The 23,807-nt window shown below is 45.9% G+C and overlaps 1 protein-coding gene across 4 annotated transcripts in view; it reads right to left on the bottom strand.

Annotated features, from left to right (window-relative positions):
* LOC106566080 (SRSF protein kinase 1) overlaps positions 1-23,807 on the bottom strand; it is a 72,864-nt gene that overhangs the window by 7,879 nt on the left and 41,178 nt on the right. For 3 of the 4 annotated variants that reach the window (XM_014133906.2, XM_014133905.2, XM_045691897.1), the window contains 9 exons: positions 13,014-13,120; positions 12,819-12,927; positions 12,615-12,702; positions 12,387-12,474; positions 11,690-11,796; positions 11,271-11,436; positions 8,952-8,977; positions 6,267-6,474; positions 5,577-5,948 (listed from right to left, as the gene is read on the bottom strand). In XM_014133906.2, coding sequence (XP_013989381.1) covers positions 5,577-5,948; positions 6,267-6,474; positions 8,952-8,977; positions 11,271-11,436; positions 11,690-11,796; positions 12,387-12,474; positions 12,615-12,702; positions 12,819-12,927; positions 13,014-13,120 — 1,271 coding nt within the window. The remainder of the gene's footprint in view (positions 1-5,576; positions 5,949-6,266; positions 6,475-8,951; positions 8,978-11,270; positions 11,437-11,689; positions 11,797-12,386; positions 12,475-12,614; positions 12,703-12,818; positions 12,928-13,013; positions 13,121-23,807) is intronic. The other variant, XM_014133907.2, reaches the window with a different exon arrangement.

Genomic DNA, 23,807 nt, shown 5'->3' with positions numbered 1-23,807 from the left:
GAAAAAGGCAGTTAACCCACTGATCCTAGGCGTCATTGAAAAAAAAAAATATGTTCTTAACCTGTTAGGGCTAGGGGGCAGTATTGACACGGCTGGATAAAAAAACATACCCGATTTAATCTGGTTACCACTCCTACCCAGTAACTAGAATATGCATATACTTATTACATATGGATAGAAAACACCCTAAATTTTCTAAAACTGTTTGAATGGTGTCTGTGAGTATAACAGAACTCATTTGGCAGGCAAAACCCTGAGACATTTTCTGACAGGAAGTGGATACCTGATGTGTTGTATTGCCTTTAAACCTATCCCATTGAAAAACACAGGGGCTGAGGAATATTTTGGCACTTCCTATTGCTTCCACTAGATGTCACCAGCCTTTACAAAGTGTTTTGAGTCTTCTGGAGGGAGATCTGACCGAACAAGAGCCATGGAACGATGATGTCCCATTAGACACCTGGCGCGCGAGTTCATGTTGGGTACCCTCGTTCCAATACGTTATAAAAGAGAATGCATTCGTCCACCTTGAATATTATTCATGTTCTGGTTAAAAAAGGCCCTAATGATTTATGCTATACAACGTTTGACATGTTTGAACGAACGTAAATATATTTTTTCCCCCTCGTTCATGACGAGAAGTCCGGCTGGCTTAGATCATGTGCTAACAAGACGGAGATTTTTGGACATAAATGATGAGCTTTTTTGAACAAAACTACATTCGTTATGGACCTGTGATACCTGGAAGTGACATCTGATGAAGAGAATCAAAGGTAATGGATTATTTACATAGTATTTTCGATTTTAGATCTCCCCAACATGACGTCTAGTCTGTATCGCAACGCGTATTTTTCTGGGCGCAGTGCTCAGATTATTGCAAAGTGTGATTTCCCAGTAAGGTTATTTTTAAATCTGGCAAGTTGATTGCGTTCAAGAGATGTAAATCTATAATTCTTTAAATGACAATATAATATTTTACCAATGTTTTCTAATTTTAATTATTTAATTTGTGACGCTGACTTGACTGCCGGTTATTGGAGGGAAACGATTTCCTCAACATCAATGCCATAGTAAAACGCTGTTTTTGGATATAAATATGAACTTGATAGAACTAAAAATGCATGCATTGTCTAACATAATGTCCTAGGAGTGTCATCTGATGGAGATTGTAAAAGGTTAGTGCATCATTTTAGCTGGTTTTATGGTTTTGGTGACCCTGTCTTTGACTTGACAAAACATTACACACAACTCTTGTAAATGTACTGTCCTAACATACTCTAAATTTATGCTTTCGCCGTAAAACCTTTTTGAAATCGTAAAACGTGGTTAGATTAAGGAGATGTTTATCTTTCAAAGGGTGTAAAATAGTTGTATGTTTGAAAAATTTGAATTTTGACATTTATTTGGATTCAAATTTGCCGCTCTTGAAATGCACCTGCTGTTGATGGAGTGCACCACGGGTGGCACGCTAGCGTCCCACCTAGCCCATAGAGGTTAACTGACTTGCCTAGTTAAATAAAGGTAAAATAAATAAAAATTGTCATGCTGAAACAGGAAAGGGCCTTCCCCAAACTGTTGCCACAAAGTTGGAATCACTGAATCGTCTAGAATGTCAAGATTTCCCTTCACTGGAACTAAGCCGGCCTAGCCTGAACCATGAAAACCAGCCACAGACCATTATTCCTCCACCAAACTTTACAATTGGCACTTTGCATTGGGGCAGGTAGCATTGTTCTGGCATCCGCCAAACCCAGATTAATCTGTCGGACTTACAGATGGTGAAGCGTGATTCATCACTCCTGAGAACGCGTTTTCATGAAGCTCCTGACGAACAGTTATTGTGCTGATGTTGCTTCCAGAGGCAGTTTGGAACTCATTAGTGAGTGTTGCAACCGAGGACAGATGATTTTTACGCGTTACGCACTTCAGCACTCGGCGGTCCCGTTCTGTGAGCTTGTGTTGCCTACCACTTCGCGGCTGAGTCGTTGTTGCTCCTAGACGTTTTCACTTCACAATAACAGCACTTACAGTTGACCAGGGCAGCTCTAGCAAAGCAGAAATTTGACAGAACTGACTTGTTGGAAAGGTGGCATCCTATGACGGCGCCACGTTGAAAGTCACTGAGCTCTTCAATAAGGCCATTCTACTGCCAATGTTTGTCTATGGAGATTTCATGGCTGTATGCTTGACTTTATACACCTGTCAGCAACGGGTGTGGCTGAAATAGCAGAATCCACAAATTTGAAGGGTTGTCCACAAACATTTGTATCACAGGAGATTGGTGGCACCTTAATTGGGGAGGATGGGCTTGTGGTAACGACTGGAGAGGAATCAGTGGAATGGTATCAAACACATCAAATACATGGTCTCTTGGTGTTTTGATGACATTCCATTTGCCCTGTTCCGGCCACTGTTATGAGCCGTCCTCCCCTCAGCAGCCTCCTCTGTTATATATATAGTTTATTGTGACGTTGTGCTGTCCACAAAAAGCCCCTGTGAAGAGAGGAGGAGAAAAACGAAGAGGAGATTGAAAGAGGTGATATTAGAAGCACTTAGGAGGTTAGTGGGGAGACTAACATACCGCCGCGACCACAGATAACACTACAGATAACACCACAGATAACGCCGCGCCTACAGATAACACTACAGATACCGCCGCGCCTACAGATAACACTACAGATAACACCACAGATACCGCCGCGCCCACAGATAACACCACAGATAACACTACAGATAACACCACAGACACCGCCGTGCCTACAGATAACACCACAGATAACACCACAGATACCGCCGCGCCTACAGATAACACCACAGATAACACTACAGATAACACCACAGATACCGCCGCGCCTACAGATAACACCACAGATACCGCCGCGCCCACAGATAACACTACAGATAACACCACAGATACCGCCGTGCCTACAGATAACACTACAGATAACCCTACAGATACCACCGCGCCCACAGATAACCCTACAGATACCGCCGCGCCCACAGATAACAGAGCCCACAGATAACCCTACAGATACCGCCGCGCCCACAGATAACACTACAGATACCGCTGCGCCTACAGATAACCCTACAGATACCGCCGTGCCCACAGATAACACCGAGCCCACACATAACCCTACAGATACCGCCGCACCCACAGATAACACCAGATACCGCCGCGCACACAGATAACACTACAAATACCGCCGCGCCTACAGATAACACCACAGATACCGCCACGCCCACAGATTAGAGGTCGACCGATTATGATTTATTTATTTTTTTCGCCGATGCCGATTATTGGGGGACCAAAAGGCCGATACCGATTAATCGGCCGGTTATTATGATTTTTTTTTTTTTATGTGTCTATATATACACACACACACAGCTGAAGTGACAACAATACGAAGAGGCTGCTTAGGAGACAAATACTCTCAACTGTTTGAATAATAAAAATAGAGTTTAAGTTACCTGTGATGAATGCTGAAAACAAAAACTGACATTTCTATATGCAGGAAATCCTATTTTAATAATGGGCACGGTAAGAATTGACTACCAAAGTGCGAGTCATAATTCCCATGACACCTTCTAGCAAAATCTGAAAAGCGGTTCCTTCATTTATTCCAAAGGATATTTTTAGATTAACTTAAAATAAGGTCTGTGTTTGGTTTAGGCTTACACCACCTTGCCAATTTTATAACTGTGTAGATATCCATAGGATATAACTCTGATCAATATAAGCGAAGATCATTTTTTTTTTGTAGAGTGGATTTATGAAAATATGTTGACAAACGTTACCTAGTGAGATTTACACGGGTATCAAAACGCTGAGGCGGTTTAAGCACAAAACACAGACCTTATTTGAAGTAGATCAAGACATTCTCTATGGAAGACATGAACGGTAAAATAACGAAGGAACCCCTTTCAAGTTCAGCCGCAAGTTATTACAGGAATTATGACGCGTCGACTATTTCTCTCTAAACCATATACCTTTGACTATTACGAGCCTGCTGCTGCCTACCACCGCTCAGTCAGACTGCTCTATCAAATATCAAATCATAGACTTAACTATAATATAATAAACCTTAGGTCATTAATATGGTCAAATCCGGAAACTATCATCTCGAAAACATTATTCTTTCAGTGACATACAGAACCGTTCCATATTTTATCTAACGGGTGGCATCCATAAGTCTAAATATTCCTGTTACATCGCACAACCAACAATGTTATTTCATAGTTCCGTAAAATTCTGGCAAATTAGTTCGCAACGAGACAGATTCTGTATACCCTGACTCTGCGTGCAACGAACGCAAGAGAACTGACACAATTTCACCTGGTTAATATTGCCTGCTAACCTGGATTTCTTTTAGCTAAATATGCAGGTTTAAAAATATATACTTCTGTGTATTGATTTTAAGAAAGGCATTGCTGTTTATGGTTAGGTACAGTCGTACAACGATTGGGCTTTTTTTCCGCAAATGCGCTTTTGTTAAATCATCCCTCGTTTGGCTAAGTCTGCTGTCTTTGTTAGGAAGAAATAGTCTTCACAGTTCGCAATAAGCCAGGCGGCCCAAACTGCTGCATATACCCTGACTCTGTTTGCAAGAGAAGTGACACATTTTCCCTAGTTAAAATAAATTCATGATAGCAGGCAATATTAACTAAATATGCAGGTTTAAAAATGTATATTTGTGTATTGATTTTAAGAAAGACATTGATGTTTATGGTTAGGTACACGTCGGAGCAAAGACAGTCCTTTTTCGCGAATGCGCACCACATCGATTATATGCAAAGCAGGACAGGCTAGATAAATTAGTAATATCATCAACCATGTGTAGTTAACTAGTGATTATGATTGATTGATTGTTTTTTATAAGATAAGTTTAATGCTAGCTAGCAACTTACCTTGGCAACGTAAAGCAGGTGGTTAGAGCGTTGGGCCAGTTAACGTAAGGTTGCAGCCCCAAGCTGACAAGGTAAAAATCTGTCATTCTGCCCCTGAACAAGGCAGTTAACCCACCGTTCCTAGGCCGTCATTGAAAATAAGAATGTGTTCTTTAACTGACTTGCCTAGTTAAATAAAGGTTCAATAAAATAAAATAAAAATTAAACATAAAAAAAATATAAAAAAAAGAAATAAAAGAAAAATACAAAAAAATGGCAAATCGGTGGCCAAAAATACCGATTACCGATTGTTATGAAAACTTGAAATCGGCCCTAATCAATCGGCCATTCCGATTAATCGGTCGACCTCTACTACAGATAACCCCACAGTTAACACTACAGATACCGCCGCGCCTACAGATAACCCCGCGCCTACAGATAACCCTACAGATAACACCACAGATACCGCCGCGCCCACAGATAACACCACACCATCAGCTGGAGTGTATTCAGTGGGGTGAAACATTCAGAATGTTGCAGATAAACATGAAAGGAGTAGATCTGATGATCATTTAATCCACATGTTAGAGAGACGTGTGATCTACATGACATCTCTGTTCCATCTGAATGTTCTGTCACGCTGCAGCTTCCTAATGAAGTACCCAGCAAAGTATCACTTCACCACCACTAACCGTTCCTCTCCTCCTCCTCTATTCCAGGCATCACCTCAGTCTCCATCTCCTTCTCTGGTCGTTTACACTCCTCCATCTCTCTCTCCTTCCCCAGCTCTCTCCCTTGTTTACCGTCTGTACCGGGATTGTGTGGGTCACTGGGACCTTTGCCGTTGTACTCTGGGTAAGTTGCATTGACTGGCAGGTCCCGACCCTCCGTGCTGGCGTTAAGTATGTTGGCTTTCTGTTGGTCCTCTTCGTCTTTCTCCTCTTCTTCCTCGGTCCTCTGTACCTCCTGGCTCGCCGTGTCCTCCACTGCATGACCGTTGCAGGTCACCTCCATCCTGCTCTCCTCCTCCCGCTCCTTCTTCTTCTCTTCCGGTTTATCTGGACCTGGGTCAATGCAACAGATCAGTCAGTCACACGAATAGTAATCAATACACTGCCGTGAGCGCCAAACAGAAGAAAACGGCCTGAAACAGGGAAGGTACTACGTCAACTTATGCAATAAGAACTGGCAGAAATGTTTTGCTGTAGCGTGCCCTAATGTACACAATCCAAGTCACCAACTCTGGTCCCATGATCTATGGTTAAAAAAAAGATATGCCTTTCAGTTCCTTAAAAAACAAAAAGGAAACAGAATCTAATAGAGGTACGCAGCATCCTTCTGATCTAGATTAAAGGTGAAGCACAGTCCCCGGGTGTGTTTACCTGCTGTGACATCATTAGCCATGTCCTGTAGCGTGTCAGACGAGGGTGGAGGGGCACAGGGAGGGGCGTCTGCAGTGGTCTCTTCCTCCTCCTCTTCTCCTCCTTCCGGCGCTCCCTCCATCTCCTGAATCCTCTTCTCTAACATCTCTGCCTGCTTCTTCTGTTTCTTCTTCATCTTCTTCTTCTTGTTCTTAGACATCTTCACCGTCTGAGGGGCGAGGAGAAGGGCAAGGACCAGAGGAGAAGGGCGAGGACCAGAGGAGAAGGGCGAGGACCAGAGGAGAAGGGCGAGTACCAGAGGAGAAGGGCAAGGACCAGAGGAGAAGGGCGAGGACCAGAGGAGAAGGGCGAGGACCAGAGGAGAAGGGCGAGGACCAGAGGAGAAGGGCGAGGACCAGAGGAGAAGGGCGAGGACCAGAGGAGAAGGGCGAGGACCAGAGGAGAAGGGCGAGGACCAGAGGAGAAGGGCAAGGACCAGAGGAGAAGGGCAAGGACCAGAGGAGAAGGGCAAGGACCAGAGGAGAAGGGCAAGGACCAGAGGAGAAGGGCAAGGACCAGAGGAGAAGGGCAAGGACCAGAGGAGAAGGGCAAGGACCAGAGGAGAAGGGCAAGGACCAGAGGAGAAGGGCAAGGACCAGAGGAGAAGGGCAAGGACCGGAGGAGAAGGGCAAGGACCGGAGGAGAAGGGCAAGGACCAGAGGAGAAGGGCAAGGACCAGAGGAGAAGGGCAAGGACCAGAGGAGAAGGGCAAGGACCAGAGGAGAAGGGCAAGGACCAGAGGAGAAGGGCAAGGACCGGAGGAGAAGGGCAAGGACCAGAGGAGAAGGGCAAGGACCGGAGGAGAAGGGCAAGGACCGGAGGAGAAGGGCAAGGACCAGAGGAGAAGGGCAAGGACCAGAGGAGAAGGGCAAGGACCAGAGGAGAAGGGCAAGGACCAGAGGAGAAGGGCAAGGACCAGAGGAGAAGGGCAAGGACCAGAGGAGAAGGGCAAGGACCAGAGGAGAAGGGCAAGGACCAGAGGAGAAGGGCAAGGACCAGAGGAGAAGGGCGAGGAGAAGAGGGGCGAGGAGAGTTGAGGAGAGGGGCGACGAGAAGAGAGGGGGGAGAGGATACGGATAAGGAGAGGAGACAGATAAGGAGAGGAGACAGATAAGGGGGAGGGGATGAGGAGAGTAGGGGGTAGGGAGAGGATGGATAAGGAGAGGATGGATAAGGAGAGAATGGATAAGGGGGAGGGGGTAAGGAGAGGATATGGGTAAGGAGAGGATATGGGTAAGGAGAGGATATGGGTAAGGAGAGGATGTGGGTAAGGAGAGGATATTGGTAAGGAGAGGATATGGGTAAGGAGAGGATATGGGTAAGGAGAGGATATGGGTAAGGAGAGGATATGGATAAGGAGAGGATATGGATAAGGAGAGAATGGATAAGGGGGAGGGGGTAAGGAGAGGATATGGGTAAGGAGAGGATATGGGTAAGGAGAGGATATGGTGAGGAGAGGATATGGGTAAGGAGAGGATATGGGTAAGGAGAGGATATGGGTAAGGAGAGGATATGGGTAAGGAGAGGATATGGTGAGGAGAGGATATGGGTAAGGAGAGGATATGGGTAAGGAGAGGATATGGGTAAGGAGAGGATATGGGTAAGGAGAGGATATGGGTAAGGAGAGGATATGGTGAGGAGAGGATATGGTGAGGAGAGGATATGGGTAAGGAGAGGATATGGGTAAGGAGAGGATATGGGTAAGGAGAGGATATGGTGAGGAGAGGATATGGTAAGGAGAGGATATGGGTAAGGAGAGGATATGGGTAAGGAGAGGATATGGGTAAGGAGAGGATATGGGTAAGGAGAGGATATGGGTAAGGAGAGGATATGGTAAGGAGAGGATATGGATAAGGAGAGAATGGATAAGGGGGAGAGGGTAAGGAGAGGATATGGTAAGGAGAGGATATGGTAAGGAGAGGATATGGTAAGGAGAGGATATGGTAAGGAGAGGATATGGGTAAGGAGAGGATATGGGTAAGGAGAGGATATGGGTAAGGAGAGGATATGGATAAGGAGAGGATATGGGTAAGGAGAGGATATGGTAAGGAGAGGATATGGATAAGGAGAGAATGGATAAGGGGGAGAGGGTAAGGAGAGGATATGGGTAAGGAGAGGATATGGTAAGGAGAGGATATGGATAAGGAGAGAATGGATAAGGGGGAGAGGGTAAGGAGAGGATATGGGTAAGGAGAGGATATGGGTAAGGAGAGGATATGGGTAAGGAGAGGATATGGATAAGGAGAGAATGGATAAGGGGGAGAGGGTAAGGAGAGGATATGGGTAAGGAGAGGATATGGTAAGGAGAGGATATGGATAAGGAGAGAATGGATAAGGGGGAGAGGGTAAGGAGAGGATATGGGTAAGGAGAGGATATGGGTAAGGAGAGGATATGGGTAAGGAGAGGATATGGTAAGGAGAGAATGGATAAGGGGGAGAGGGATGAGATGAGGAGGGGGTAAGGAGAGGGAGATTAAAATAAAAAATAGGAAGAGAGAAGAAGGTTTAAGGTTTGGACTACTGTACCATTTGTAAAACCATTGCTAAGTGTGATCAGAACCACCCACTCCAACACATTATCTGGTAGATACAGCTGGTAGCAGCTGTATGCTTTTAGAAATAACACAATAAGACTGATAGACTCACTGGTTTGGGCGCTGGAGCTGTGCTCACTGTGAAGAGAGAACATTTTAGTCAGTGTTATATTCTCAGCAAAATACCGACTAAACCAGCAGCAAAGGTGATATGTCAAATCTGCCTCAGTAATTAGCATGCAGTTTCAGCAGTACAGTGTGTATGTACTTTGTGTGTGTGTGTGGGCGCACACGTGCTCTGATTCACACACAGCTGTTCTGATACCCTCTCCAGTGTCGTGGACCAGCGGGACTCGCACACCATCCCCAACCCCGTCTGAGACGGATGATTATTTCTGCACCAAAACCCAGTGACTCACTGAACACCTATTTTTTTTTTATAGCCTTCGTGGCTTTGCATAATGGCCTGTTCTCTCATGTCTTCTCCTCTCTGTTGCATAATGGCCTGTTCTCTCGTGTCTTCTCTCTCTGTTGCATAATGGCCTGTTCTCTCGTGTCTTCTCCTCTCTGTTGCATAATGGCCTGTTCTCTCATGTCTTCTCCTCTCTGTTGCATAATGGCCTGTTCTCTCGTGTCTTCTCCTCTCTGTTGCATAATGGCCTGTTCTCTCATGTCTTCTCCTCTCTGTTGCATAATGGCCTGTTCTCTCGTGTCTTCTCCTCTCTGTTGCATAATGGCCTGTTCTCGAGTGTCTTCTCCTCTCTGTTGCATAATGGCCTGTTCTCTCATGTCTTCTCCTCTCTGTTGCATAATGGCCTGTTCTCTCGTGTCTTCTCCTCTCTGTTGCATAATGGCCTGTTCTCTCGTGTCTTCTCCTCTCTGTTGCATAATGGCCTGTTCTCTCGTGTCTTCTCCTCTCTGTTGCATAATAGCCTGTTCTCTCGTGTCTTCTCCTATGTCTGTTGAATAATAGCCTGTTCTCTCGTGTCTTCTCCTATGTCTGTTGAATAATAGCCTGTTCTCTCGTGTCTTCTCCTATGTCTGTTGAATAAGGGCCTGTTCTCTCGTGTCTTCTCCTATGTCTGTTGAATAATGGCCTGTTCTCTCGTGTCTTCTCCTATGTCTGTTGAATAATGGCCTATTCTCGAGTGTCTTCTATGTCTGTTGAATAATGGCCTGTCTGTTGAATAATGGCCTGTCTGTTGAATAATGGCCTGTCTGTTGAATAATGGCCTGTCTGTTGAATAATGGCCTGTCTGTTGAATAATGGCCTGTCTGTTGAATAATGGCCTGTCTGTTGAATAATGGCCTGTTCTCTCGTGTCTTCTCCTATTTCTGTTGAATAATGGCCTGTCTGTTGAATAATAGCCTGTTCTCTCATGTCTTCTCCTATGTCTGTTGAATAAGGGCCTGTTCTCTCGTGTCTTCTCCTATGTCTGTTGAATAATGGCCTGTTCTCTCGTGTCTTCTATGTCTGTTGAATAATGGCCTGTTCTCTCGTGTCTTCTATGTCTGTTGAATAATGGCCTGTTCTCTCGTGTCTTCTCCTATGTCTGTTGAATAATGGCCTGTTCTCTCGTGTCTTCTCCTATGTCTGTTGAATAATGGCCTGTTCTCTCGTGTCTTCTCCTATGTCTGTTGAATAATAGCCTGTTCTCTCGTGTCTTCTCCTATGTCTGTTGAATAATGGCCTGTCTGTTGAATAATGGCCTGTCTGTTGAATAATGGCCTGTTCTCTCGTGTCTTCTCCTCGGTCTGAGGCTGTTAGAGTTAGCGCTACTTCAGCTCTCCCTCTCAATGTCACCCCTATCATTACAGATGGATCAGCATCAGACAGCTAGATAAAAGGGTTGTTTCATCACTTCAACACCACACCAGAACAACGCCCAGTCTCATCTCAATCCATATATACCATCAACTACTTTTATCACCAATCTAAACGTTAGGCTCAGTCTTTAGATATCAAGTCTCTCAGTAAATCGTCAGATGATTTGCCTCTGATGCTTGTGTCTGAATTTCCCTACAAAACTCTTGATGTACCAGCAAAACAGGAATCCAGACAATGAATGAATAACCTCAATGTTTTTCCCTCTTTGTTCTGATCATTCTCCTAGACTGGCTGGTGATCCCAGACTGAAACGCTGAATGTCTGGCTTGACTTGGCAGGGCTCGCTCTTTTTGTTCAGAACATTGGGACAAAGCACCATACAAAAAAATATATGATCCTTTGAAGAGCTTAGAATTAAGAGCTTCGAGTGAAAAGCACTAATTAATACAATCTCATTATTCACCAGCATGCCAAGCCCTGACGGTAATGGTATTATGTCCATGTTGATACAGCTTTCCAACACTGCACCGTGTTCATTCAAAATGGTGGATGTGAGGGTTCAGTTCCCAGCAACCATCTTCCTGACATAGTGTGTGTGTGTACCTGCAGATCCAGAGGGGGGTGGAGCTCCAGTCCTCTGCCACTCTGTTGCCTCGGCAGCCATCTTCTTGATGTAGGGCTCGTTGACCGTCAGCAGGATGTTCTCTGGCTTGATGTCTGTATGGATGATCTTACACTTGGAGTGAAGGTAGTCCAGGCCCTGGAGAACCTACAGGAGGGCAGAGGATCAGTAAGACCACGGCTGTATCGAAGGGTTTCAACATTGAGGAAACTCCTGGAACCATGGAAACTTTTGGTAAAGTTTCTGGAATTTTAAACCCGCTTTCAATAACAATTACTAACAGTTTCAGTGTTCAAATTCTGTAGAGTTGAATATTTGTTTTTGCAATCAACATAACCTGGAACGCATCCAACCAGGAACAACCCCAATGTTGTGTGAGAAATAAGTTGTTTTGTTTTACCTGTCGAATGATGCTCTTGACGCAGGGCAGAGGAAGGCCCTGGTAGTTAGACTTGATGATCCACTTCAGCAGGTGATGACCCAGAACCTCAAACACCATACAGACATCTGACAGGAGAGGTCAAGGACTAGTACAGGACAAATACAGGACAGCAAGGGAGAGGTGGGAAGCCTAACTCAAAACACACACCCCCTTGTCATTCACCCTTATGCATTCGGCTTACACCTACGCAATATAAAATTTGAATACCTAAAAGGTTCTGCAAAGAACCAAGATGGAAGTGGGCACACCAACCCAGAACTCATTACCAACTCCTCAAAAAAACTAGGCATGCTGGGACGGAGTCTGGGCGTGTTGCCTGGACACCCAGCTGTGATCAGGATGTAACGGTCCCTAGCTAGGGCGGATAGAGAAACGGTCAGTACATTTGTGCATCTGTTTGTGTCCTCTAGCTGGAATGTGTTGTCAAACGTCCAGACAACGCTGGCCAAACGTCAGCCACGCAGGGACACATCTGTGAACCACCAATAGTTAGTGGCAGGACTTGGGCAATGAATCTTTTGAGGCTCATAATACTGACCAATAGTGACACACTGACCCAAGTACTGAGTACATGGAATATGCCGGTTCTCTCTTGTTGTCAGTTTTCATACTATGTTGAACAGCAGTGTTGTTGTGGACGTTAAACTGAGGATACGAGTTCCGTTCATGCCAGAGATCTTGAAGTCATCCAGTAACTGAACCACCCTCTCCCTGCTGGGGTCCTTCTGGTCTGTGTTCCTGACCTGGAACACACACATTAATACTAATCATATTGAGTAGGAGTGAGTGAGTGAGTGAGTGAGTGAGTGAGTGAGTGAGTGAGTGAGTGAGTGAGTGAGTGAGTGAGTGAGTGAGTGAGTGAGAGTGTGAGTGTGTTCCTCACTGATCTCAGCAGCTTGATCTCATCCAGGGCTGTCTCAGTGTAATGTTCTGCACTCTTCACCACCTTCATGGCCACAAAACACTTCCCCCTTGAAATAACAGGACAACATATGTTACACACTGAAACACACACAGTGAAACACCAATAAGCCTCTACCACATTAACAGGCCTTTACTCAGCACCATCTACAAAGACAGAACTTACTGTATGTCCCAGGCCAACCACACGGTGGAGAAATGTCCCCAGCCCAACTTCCTGATAACATGGTATCTTCCATTGAACAGGTCTCCTATCTTCACATGGTGGTAACCTCCTGCAATAGTAACACAATAGTTGGATGTGTGTGTGTGTGTGTGGTACCTCTACAGTAGTCGGTGTGTGTGTCTGTGTGTATCATACCTCTACAGTAGTCATTGGGGTCTTCCTGCTCCTCATCGTCAGAGCCCAGTATCTCCTCATCCTGGTCTGGGAGAGGAGAGTCATTCTGCTGGGATGCAGGGTCTGGTCTGGAGAGAGAGAGAGAGGAGTGAATGGGACAGGAGGGAGAAAGATTAGACAAAGCTCATCTTTTTCATTCAAATCGCAGAAATGTCTAATTTTGTGCACACATTTATTTACATCCCTATTGGTGAGCATTTCTCCTTTCCCAAAATAATCCATCCCCCTTACAGGTGTGGCATATCAAGAAGCTGATTAAACAGCATGATCCTTACACAGGTGCACCTTGTGCTGGGAGAATAAACAGCCACTTCAAGATGATCAAAATGTCTCCAAGATGAGGGAGCGTGCTATTGGCATGGTCTCTAATAATGCACCAGTGGGTGTGCCTGGCTGCAAAGTTCATGTGCCTATGCCCTCCCAGGCCCACCCATGGCTCCGCCCCTACCCAGTCATGTGAAATCCATATTTTAGGACATGATAACCTAATTTCAAAGAACTGATTTCCTTACATGAACTGTAACTCAGTAAATTCTTTGAAATTGCTGCATGTTGCGTTTATATTTTCATTCAGTACACACACACACACACACACACACACACACACACACACACACACACACACACACAAGAACAAAGCCCAGTCTCATCTCAATCCATAGATACACTATATATACACAAAAGTATGCAGACACCCCTTCAAATTAGTGGATTCGGCTATTTCAGCCACATCCGTTGCTGACAAGTGTATAAAATTGAGCACACCGCCATGCAATCTCCATAGACAAACATTGTCAGTAGAATGGCCTCACTGAAGAGCTCAGTGACTTTCCACGTGGCAATGTCATAGGATGCCACCTTCCGAACAAGTCCGTTTGTCAAATGTCTGCCCTGGTCAACTGTAAATGCTGTTACTGTGAAGTGGAAACGGCTCAGCGGCGAAGTGGTAGGGCACACAAGCTCACAGAACAGAAACACTGAATGCTGAAGCGCATAAAAATTGTCTGCCATCGGTTGCAACACTCAATACCAAGTTCCAAACTGCCTCTGGAAGCAACATCAGCACAATAACTGTTCGTCAGGAGCTTCATGAAATGGGTTTCCATGGCAGAGCAGCCGCAAACATGCCTAAGATCACCATGCACAAAGCCAAGTGTCGGCTGGAGTGGTGTAAAGCTCACCGCCATTGGACTCTGGAGCAGTGGAAACACTCTCTGGAGTGATGAATCACACTTCCCCATCTGGTAGTCCGATGAACGAATCTGGGTTTGGCGGATGCCAGGAGAAAGCTACCTGCACAAATGCATAGTGCCAATTGTAAAGTTTGTTGGAGGAGGAATAATGGTCTGGGGCTGTTTTTCATGGTCGGGCTTTTCCCTTCCAGTGAAGAGAAATTTTAACACTACAACATACATTGACATTCTAGATGATTCTGTGCTTCCAACTTTGTAGCAACAATTTGCAGAAGGCCCTTTCCTGTTTCAGTATGACAATGCCCCCCTGTGCACAAAGCGAAGTCCATACAGAAATGGTTTGTCGAGATCGGTGTGGAAGAACTTGAGTGGCCTGCACAGAGCCCTGACCTCAACCCCATCAAACACCTTTGGAATGCCCAACATCAGTGCCCGACCTCACTAATGCTCGTGGCTGAATGGAAGCAAGTCCCTGCAGCAACATTCTAACATCTGGTGGAAAGCCTTCCCAGAGGACTTGAGGCTTTATAAAGACAGGCACATTTAACACTTAGGCTATTGATTATAGACCTAACTAAAGTTGGGGTTTCCTCTCCTCAATTTAGTTGAAAATTGAAGGCAAGGGCTGTTTCCTCCCCTCTTCACTATGCTGCTGCCTCCGCCATTGTTCTCAACACCAATATGCTAGTTAACTTTGGTACTATGCACATAGCAACATAGGGAAAGGCGCCAAATCAACGGCGCACTGAAGATTGTTTCAGAACCGCGACCAGCAACGTGGGTGAAAGTGCATTTGTTTTAAAATATATATTTAGTTTTGCACCATTATTTTTTTTTTTACATAATATAACCATATACAATTTCAGTATCACGTCTTAAGAGTGATTGGCTGTGCCATCAGTGGCCTCCGCAATGGATCAGTCCACTGAGACAGGTGTCTTGTGCACCATGAAAACATATATTTGCGACTGCTTGACTAAAGTAATCTGTCGACCAAATAATGGACCAGTCAACTAAATGGGGTCAGTCCTAGTTTACTATATACACAGGCAGCCCACTGAGCCCAGTGGAGTGGAGAGTCCGTCAGTAGTGAGACTAAAGTAGCTTATTAAATGGAAATGTCTGTTTCTCTGTGCTCTACTTTCTAATCATCGGTCTGTAATGGATGGGGGGGGGGCTTGGCAAATATCAAAAGAAACGTGGCTTTACTCTGCAACTTCACTATTACCGCTACACTTCGTTATTATGCGTGATGGGGGAAATGGCTGCCGTCTTATCGGCTCTTAACCAATCATGCTATTTTGTTAGTTTGTTCACGTTGTTCGTAACTTGTTTTGTACATAATGTTGCTGCTGCCGTCTCTTATGACCAAAAATAACTTCTGGACATCAGAACAGTGATTACTCACCTCAGATTAGACGAAGAGTTTATCTTCAATGAGTCGGACGAGAGGGAGATACTACAGACACCCGACCAGACCCAGATCCCCGTCATTCAATGGAGAAGGAAACTGAGATTACGCTGAAAAATATCAGGGTGCCTTGTGAGGATAAGGCGACGAGTGGCTAATCTGCCTTTGCCTTCCGTCCTGCTAGCTAACGCTCAATAGATGGAAAATAAATGGGACGAACTGAAAGCACGTATATCCTACCAACGGGACATTAAAAACTGTAATATCTTATTTTTCACCGAGTCATGGCTGAACGACGACATTATGAACATACAGCTGGTGGGTTATACACTCTATAGGCAGGACTGAACAGCAGCCTCTGGTAAGACACGGGGCTGGGGCCTATACATATATGTAAACAACAGCTGGTGCACAATATCTAAGGAAGTCGCAAGGTTTTGCTGCCCTGAGGTAGAGTATCTCAAGACAAGCTGTAGACCACACTACTTACCTAGAGAGTTTGTATTTTTCGTAGCTGTTTACATACCACCACAGACCGATGCTGGCACTAAAACCTCACTCAATGAGCTGTATACCGCCATAAGCAAACAGGAAAACGCTCATCCAGATGCGGCACTCCTACTGGCCAGGGACTTTAATGCAGAAAACTTTAAATCAGTTTTACCTCATTTCTAATCAGCATGTTAAAATGTGCAACCAGAGGGAAGAAAATTCTAGACCACCTTTACTCTACACACAGAGACTCGTACAAAGCTCTCCCTCACCCTCCAGTTGGCAAATCTGACCATAATTATAACCTCCTGATTCCTGCTAACAAGCAAAAATTAAAACAGGAAGGACCAGTGACTCGGTCTATAAAAAAAGTGGTGAGATGAAGCAGATGCTAAACTACAGGACTGTTTTGCTATCACAGACTGGAACATGTTCCGGGATTCTTCCGATGGCATTGAGGACCACACCACATCAGTCACTGGCTTTATCAATAAGTACATAGATGACGTCGTCCCCACAGCGACTGTACATACATACCCCAACCAGAAGCCATGGATTACAGGCAACTCAGCTAAAGGCTAGGGATGCCGCTTTCAAGAAGCGGGACTCTAACCCAGAAGCTTATAAGAAATCCCGCTCTGCCTCCCGACGAACCATCAAACAGGCAAAGCGTCAATACAGGATTAAGATAAAATCGTACTACACCGGCTCTGACGCTCGTCGGATGTGGCAGGGCTTGCAAACTATTACAAACTACAAAGGGAAGCACAGCCGAGAGCTGCCCAGTGACACAAGCATACCAGACGAGCTAAATAACTTCCATGCTCGCTTCGAGTCAAGTAACACTGAAACACACATGAGAGCATCAGATGTTCCGGATGACTGTGTGATCACACGCTTATCGGCTGCAGAGAGCAAGACCTTTAAACAGGTCAACATTCACAAGGCCGCAGGGCCAGACGGATTACCAGGACGTGTACTCAGAGCATGCGCTGACCAACTGGCAAGTTTCTTCAGTGACATTTTCAACCTCTCCATGTGAGTCTAATACCAACCTGCCTAAATGACTACCAACCCGTAGCAGTCACGTCTATAGCCATGAAACGCTTTGAAAGGCTGGTCATGACTCACATCAACACCATTATCCCAGAAATCCTAGACCCACTCCAATTTGCATACCGCACCAACAGATCCACAGATGATGCAATCTCTATTGCACTCCACACTGCCCTTTCCCACCTGGACAAAAGGAACACTTATGTGAGAATGCTATTCATTGACTACAGCTCAGCGTTCAACACCATCGTGCCCTCAACGCTTATCACTAAGCTAAGGACCCTGGGACTAAACACCTCCCTCTGCAAAGACCGAGCACGCCCCCATTCTCATTGACGGGGCTGTAGTGGAGCAGGTTGAGAGCTTCAAGTTCCTCGGTGTCCACATCACCAACAAACTAACATTGTCCAAGCACACCAAGACAGTCATGAAGAGGGCACAACAAAACCTATTCCCCTCAGGAGACTGAAAAGATTTAGCATGGTCCTCAGATCCTCAAAAGGTTCTACAACTGCACCATCGAGAGCATCCAGATGGGTTGTATCACTGCCTGGTATGGCATTTGCTCGGCCTCCAACCGCAAGGCACTACAGAGGGTAGTGAGTACTGCCCAGTACATCACTGGGGCCAAGCTTCCTGCCATCCAGGACCTCTACACCAGGCGGTGTCAGAGGAAGGCCCTAAAAATTGTCAGAGACTCCAGTCACCCTAGTCATAGACTGTTCTCTCTGCTACCGCACGGCAAGCGGTACCGGAGCGCAAAGTCTAGGTCCAAGAGGCTTCTAAACAGCTTCTACCCCCAAGCCATAAGACTCCTGAACAGCTAACCAAATGGCTATCCAGACTATTTGCATTACAACCCCCCCCCCTTCACTGCTGCTACTCTGTTTATTATCTATGCAGTCACTTTAGTAACTCTACCTACATGTACATATTACATTGACACCGGTACCCCCTGTAGATAGCCCCACTATTGTTATTTACTGCTGCTCTTTACCTCTAAATATTAGTCTAGTATACAAATTAATAAAAGTCAGATTGGAGAGGAATTCCCCCAAAAAATACAGATTCCGATTCTGACACTAAACCATTCTCACCAATTCAAATTCGTTTGTCCCTCCATTTTCCTGAACAATTTGCATAACACTTTTTTGGTTACGACATGATTCTATGTGTGTTACTTCATAGTTCTGATGTCTTCACTATTATTATGTAGAAAATAGTAAAAATAAAGAAAAACCCTGGAATGAGTAGGTGTGTCCTAACTTTTGACTGGTACTGTATAAACATCTGTGACAGGCTATACGAAGACGAAATTGATAACCATTAGAAAACAGAAAGACTTGCACTCAACCTGTCCATAGCCTAATGATCAGCTGTTGATCCATTTTAGTGAAGCAATGGGTGGTTATGTTGACAGTGTTTTATCTAAATCTGTGTAACCACTTATTGATAAGGGTAAATGCAGGCGGGTATTATTTTTCTCTGTCCTTTAAGGTTGACTATAGCATAGGTGCTCACCTAGATTCACTTTACAGGCCTATAATATATAGCCTAATTAAAAGGCTATACGAACGAAGGCATTAATATTTCCGTCTTCACCATTCCCTTCTTGCGGAATTCAGGCATCTTGGCTGGCCCATCTCTTCCCACTAACTCTAGCACTTGAACGAGTAGCCTATATATAGACAATCAACAGCAATATAGTTTGAAACTTATTTCAAGCATTTTTTTTCCAACTAAGGCCTATTTGAGGAGAGAAGCATCGATCCATCCTAAAAAAAAAAATAGGCTACAGCGTTAGCAACGAACAGATCGGGCGGTTTGAGTGGCGTGTAACCCAGGTGACGTGTAACCCAGCTCTGCTGTGACGTGTAACCCAGCTCTGCTGTGACGTGTAACCCAGGTGATGTGTAACCCAGCTCTGCTGTGGCGTGTAACCCAGCTCTGCTGTGGCGTGTAACCCAGGTGATGTGTAACCCAGGTGATGTGTAACCCAGGTGATGTGTAACCCAGGTGATGTGTAACCCAGCTCTGCTGTGATGTGTAACCCAGGTGATGTGTAACCCAGCTCTGCTGCGACATGTAACGTGTAACCCAGGTGACCTGTAACCCAGCTCTGCTGTGACGTGTAACCTAGGTGATGTGTAACCCAGCTCTGCTGTGACGTGTAACCCAGGTGATGTGTAACCCAGCTCTGCTGTGACGTGTAACCCAGGTGACGTGTAACCCAGGTGACGTGTAACCCAGGTGATGTGTAACCCAGCTCTGCTGTGACGTGTAACCCAGGTGACGTGTAACCCAGGTGACGTGTAACCCAGGTGACGTGTAACCCAGGTGATGTGTAACCCAGCTCTGCTGTGACGTGTAACCCAGGTGACGTGTAACCCAGGTGACGTGTAACCCAGCTCTGCTGTGGCGTGATCACATTGGCTAAACTGATAACTTACAAAATGTAAAAACAGAGAGAGACATGTATTACAGAGAGGCAGAGAGACATGTATTACAGAGAGGCAGAGAGACATGTATTTCAGAGAGGCAGAGAGACATGTATTACAGAGAGGCAGAGAGACATGTATTTCAGAGAGGCAGAGAGACATGTATTACAGAGAGGCAGAGAGACATGTATTACAGAGGCAGAAACACTTGTATTACAGAGAGGCAGAGAGACATGTATTAATTCATTCATTCACACAACGAACACACAGACCTGTCATTCGCAGCCTGTCAGTGGCAGCGTCCCAGATAACAATTTATATTGGTCAACAGCTTATTTTGCTAAACAAAATTTAAATATCAAACCTGTTCCGAATAAATAATTGATGGATTTTGGCAGGACGATAATTCACTATTGGTGTGAAGGACTTCATAAACAAAGACGTGGCTTCTGTTTATTTATTTCTTCCTGATTATTCGGTCGAAAACATCTTGGTGAGAAAGGGCCTTTAGTGAAAATAGGCCTTTTACAAGATGAAATCATGACAGGAGCGTTTGATTCTTATTAAAAGACTGGCTGCTTTAGGAAACTAGAGAGAGAATCAGAATGGACATATAGACCTATAGAGAAAACCAGTGTTCACACAGCACCACCCCCTGTAAAAAACACCAGTCAATCAAAGCCACCAGTGTATGTCAAGACACAAGAGCAAATACTCTTTCCTTAAAACCTATTAAAAAACCTCGGCCTACCTTAGGCTTTCCCGAAAGTAGGCTACAAGATAATGAATTGACAAGGACAGTACGCAGGGAGACAGCTATGATATAGTATGAAGATGAAACTGACGATCATTCAAATAGAAACAAATAAAGGCAACATGTCCATAGCCTATTTATCAGCATAGACTAGTCTATAGATTATTACCAGATTCCATACCATGCCTGGAGGGATACCATTGTCTATTTGACACAACATTAGCGTATTATAGGGCTCAGAGCCAGAACCTTGTCGACTGCTGTTGAATAATTAAATGAATAAATCAGACACACCCAACCTGTTTTAAAAGACCGCTTTATTTATTTACTTGCAAGCAATGAACACGTGCATTGCATAAAAGAACGTCCACACATCAAAGACTGAAGTGCCACAGCCTGTAGCACTTCCACACCCACATGCATCTGGCCAATTAGCTGCTGGAGTATCAAACCACAGCTGGAATGGGGAGATGTAGAATGCTTAATAGACAGACCTCAAAATTCGCAAAACAATTGGTTATAATCCTTAGTAAGCAATTGCGATATTAGGTCACGTTTATCTAGATGGAAAATAAAGTTGATAAAAATGTATGTATGCCTATTGAAACTGTTTTGACAGGTTTTTATTTTCATGGCAGCACTCATCCATAACCGTCAGTTACTCAGTTACCATCACAGACCCAGCATCTCATACACACTGTTGTTACCCAAACACAGACCCACTGGTCTCAGTTAGACAGTTACCATCACAGACCCAGCATCTCACACACACTGTTGTTACCCAAACACAGACCCAGCATCTCATACACACTGTTGTTATCCAAACACATACCCAGCATCTCACACACACTGTTGTTACCCAAACACAGACATACTGCTCGCTCACATTCACACATACTGGTCTCACCCAAACACACTGCTTACTCACTGGTCTCACCCACACACACTGGTCTCGCACTGGTCACACCCACACACACTGGTCTCGCACTGGTCACACACACTCATCCACACTGGCCTCACACACACACTCATCCACACTGGCCTCACACACACACACACTCATCCACACTGGCCTCACACACACACACACTCATCCACACTGGCCTCACACACACACACACTCATCCACACTGGCCTCACACACACACACATCCACACTGGCCTCACACACACACACACTCATCCACACTGGCCTCACACACACACACACTCAGCCACACTGGCCTCACACACACACTCATCCACACTGGCCTCACACACACACACTCATCCACACTGGTCTCACACACACACACTCATCCACACTGGTCTCACACACACACACTCATCCACACTGGTCTCACACACACACACACACTCATCCACACTGGCCTCACACACACACACACTCATCCACACTGGCCTCACACACACACTCATCCACACTGGCCTCACACACACACTCATCCACACTGGCCTCACACACACACTCATCCACACTGGTCTCACACACACACTGGTCTCACACACACACTGGTCTCACACACACTCATCTCACACACACACTGGTCTCACACACACACTGGCCTCACACACACTCATCTCACACAGAGGCGGGCGGCTTGTTGATGCTGATGCTTGTCCTCCAGCCTCATCATTACTATGAAATATTACATCTACCATATTATCCCTGAATAAGTAACCAATAAGTAACCAACCATTCACACCACTTCATTTAAGAGGCTTAAATACACACCAGTGAATGATTAAAACATGAACCCCCCTGGTGGTAACAGCATAGCCCCAGTTCATTAAGTAGAAAACATGGAATCCATTTTATATACGTTAGGCTACATTGGGGTTCATTAAAGAGGCTGTTGAAATATTGAAGGTGGAAATGGCATGTAACCAGTCCAAACCAAGCTAGATGGGATGGAGAGAGAGATGGGAAACCAGTCCAAACCAAGCTAGATGGAGGGAGAGAGAGATGGGAAACCAGTCCAAACCAAGCTAGATGGAGGGAGAGAGAGATGGGAAACCAGTCCAAACCAAGCTAGAGGGAGGGAGGGAGAGAGAGATGGGAAACCAGTCCAAACCAAGCTAGAGGGAGGGAGGGAGAGAGAGATGGGAAACCAGTCCAAACCAAGCTAGAGGGAGGGAGAGAGAGATGGGAAACCAGTCCAAACCAAGCTAGAGGGAGGGAGAGAGAGATGGGAAACCAGTCCAAACCAAGCTAGAGGGAGGGAGGGAGGGAGAGATGGGAAACCAGTCCAAACCAAGCTAGAGGGAGGGAGGGAGGGAGAGATGGGAAACCAGTCCAAACCAAGCTAGAGGGAGGGAGGGAGAGAGAGATGGGAAACCAGTCCAAACCAAGCTAGAGGGAGGGAGAGAGAGATGGGAAACCAGTCCAAACCAAGCTAGAGGGAGGGAGGGAGGGAGAGATGGGAAACCAGTCCAAACCAAGCTAGAGGGAGGGAGGGAGAGAGAGATGGGAAACCAGTCCAAACCAAGCTAGAGGGAGGGAGGGAGGGGAAACCAGTCCAAACCAAGCTAGAGGGAGGGAGGGAGGGAGGGGAAACCAGTCCAAACCAAGCTAGAGGGAGGGAGGGAGGGAGGGGAAACCAGTCCAAACCAAGCTAGAGGGAGGGAGGGAGGGAGGGAGAGATGGGAAACCAGTCCAAACCAAGCTAGAGGGAGGGAGGGAGGGAGAGATGGGAAACCAGTCCAAACCAAGCTAGAGGGAGGGAGAGAGGGAGGGAGAGATGGGAAACCAGTCCAAACCAAGCTAGAGGGAGGGAGGGAGAGATGGGAAACCAGTCCAAACCAAGCTAGAGGGAGGGAGGGAGGGAGAGATGGGAAACCAGTCCAAACCAAGCTAGAGGGAGGGAGGGAGGGAGAGATGGGAAACCAGTCCAAACCAAGCTAGAGGGAGGGAGAGAGAGATGGGAAACAAGTCCAAACCAAGCCAGAGGGGGGGAGAGAGAGATGGGAAACAAGTCCAAACCAAGCCGGGGGGGGAGAGATGGGAAACCAGTCCAAACCAAGCTAGAGGGAGGGAGGGAGAGATGGGAAACCAGTCCAAACCAAGCCAGAGGGGGGAGGGAGAGAGAGATGGGAAACCAGTCCAAACCAAGCTAGAGGGAGGGAGAGAGACATGGGAAACCAGTCCAAACCAAGCTAGAGGGAGGGAGGGAGGGAGAGATGGGAAACCAGTCCAAACCAAGCTAGAGGGAGGGAGGGAGAGAGAGATGGGAAACCAGTCCAAACCAAGCTAGAGGGAGGGAGGGAGGGAGAGATGGGAAACCAGTCCAAACCAAGCTAGAGGGGAGGGAGGGAGGGGAAACCAGTCCAAACCAAGCTAGAGGGAGGGAGGGAGAGATGGGAAACCAGTCCAAACCAAGCTAGAGGGAGGGAGGGAGGGAGGGATGGGAA

Source organism: Salmo salar, chromosome ssa12, assembly GCF_905237065.1.
Source record: "Salmo salar chromosome ssa12, Ssal_v3.1, whole genome shotgun sequence".
In the NCBI taxonomy this organism is placed as follows: domain Eukaryota; kingdom Metazoa; phylum Chordata; class Actinopteri; order Salmoniformes; family Salmonidae; genus Salmo; species Salmo salar.
The sequence above is the reverse complement of the archived record's forward strand: the minus strand, read 5'-3'. Positions and strand labels throughout refer to the sequence as shown.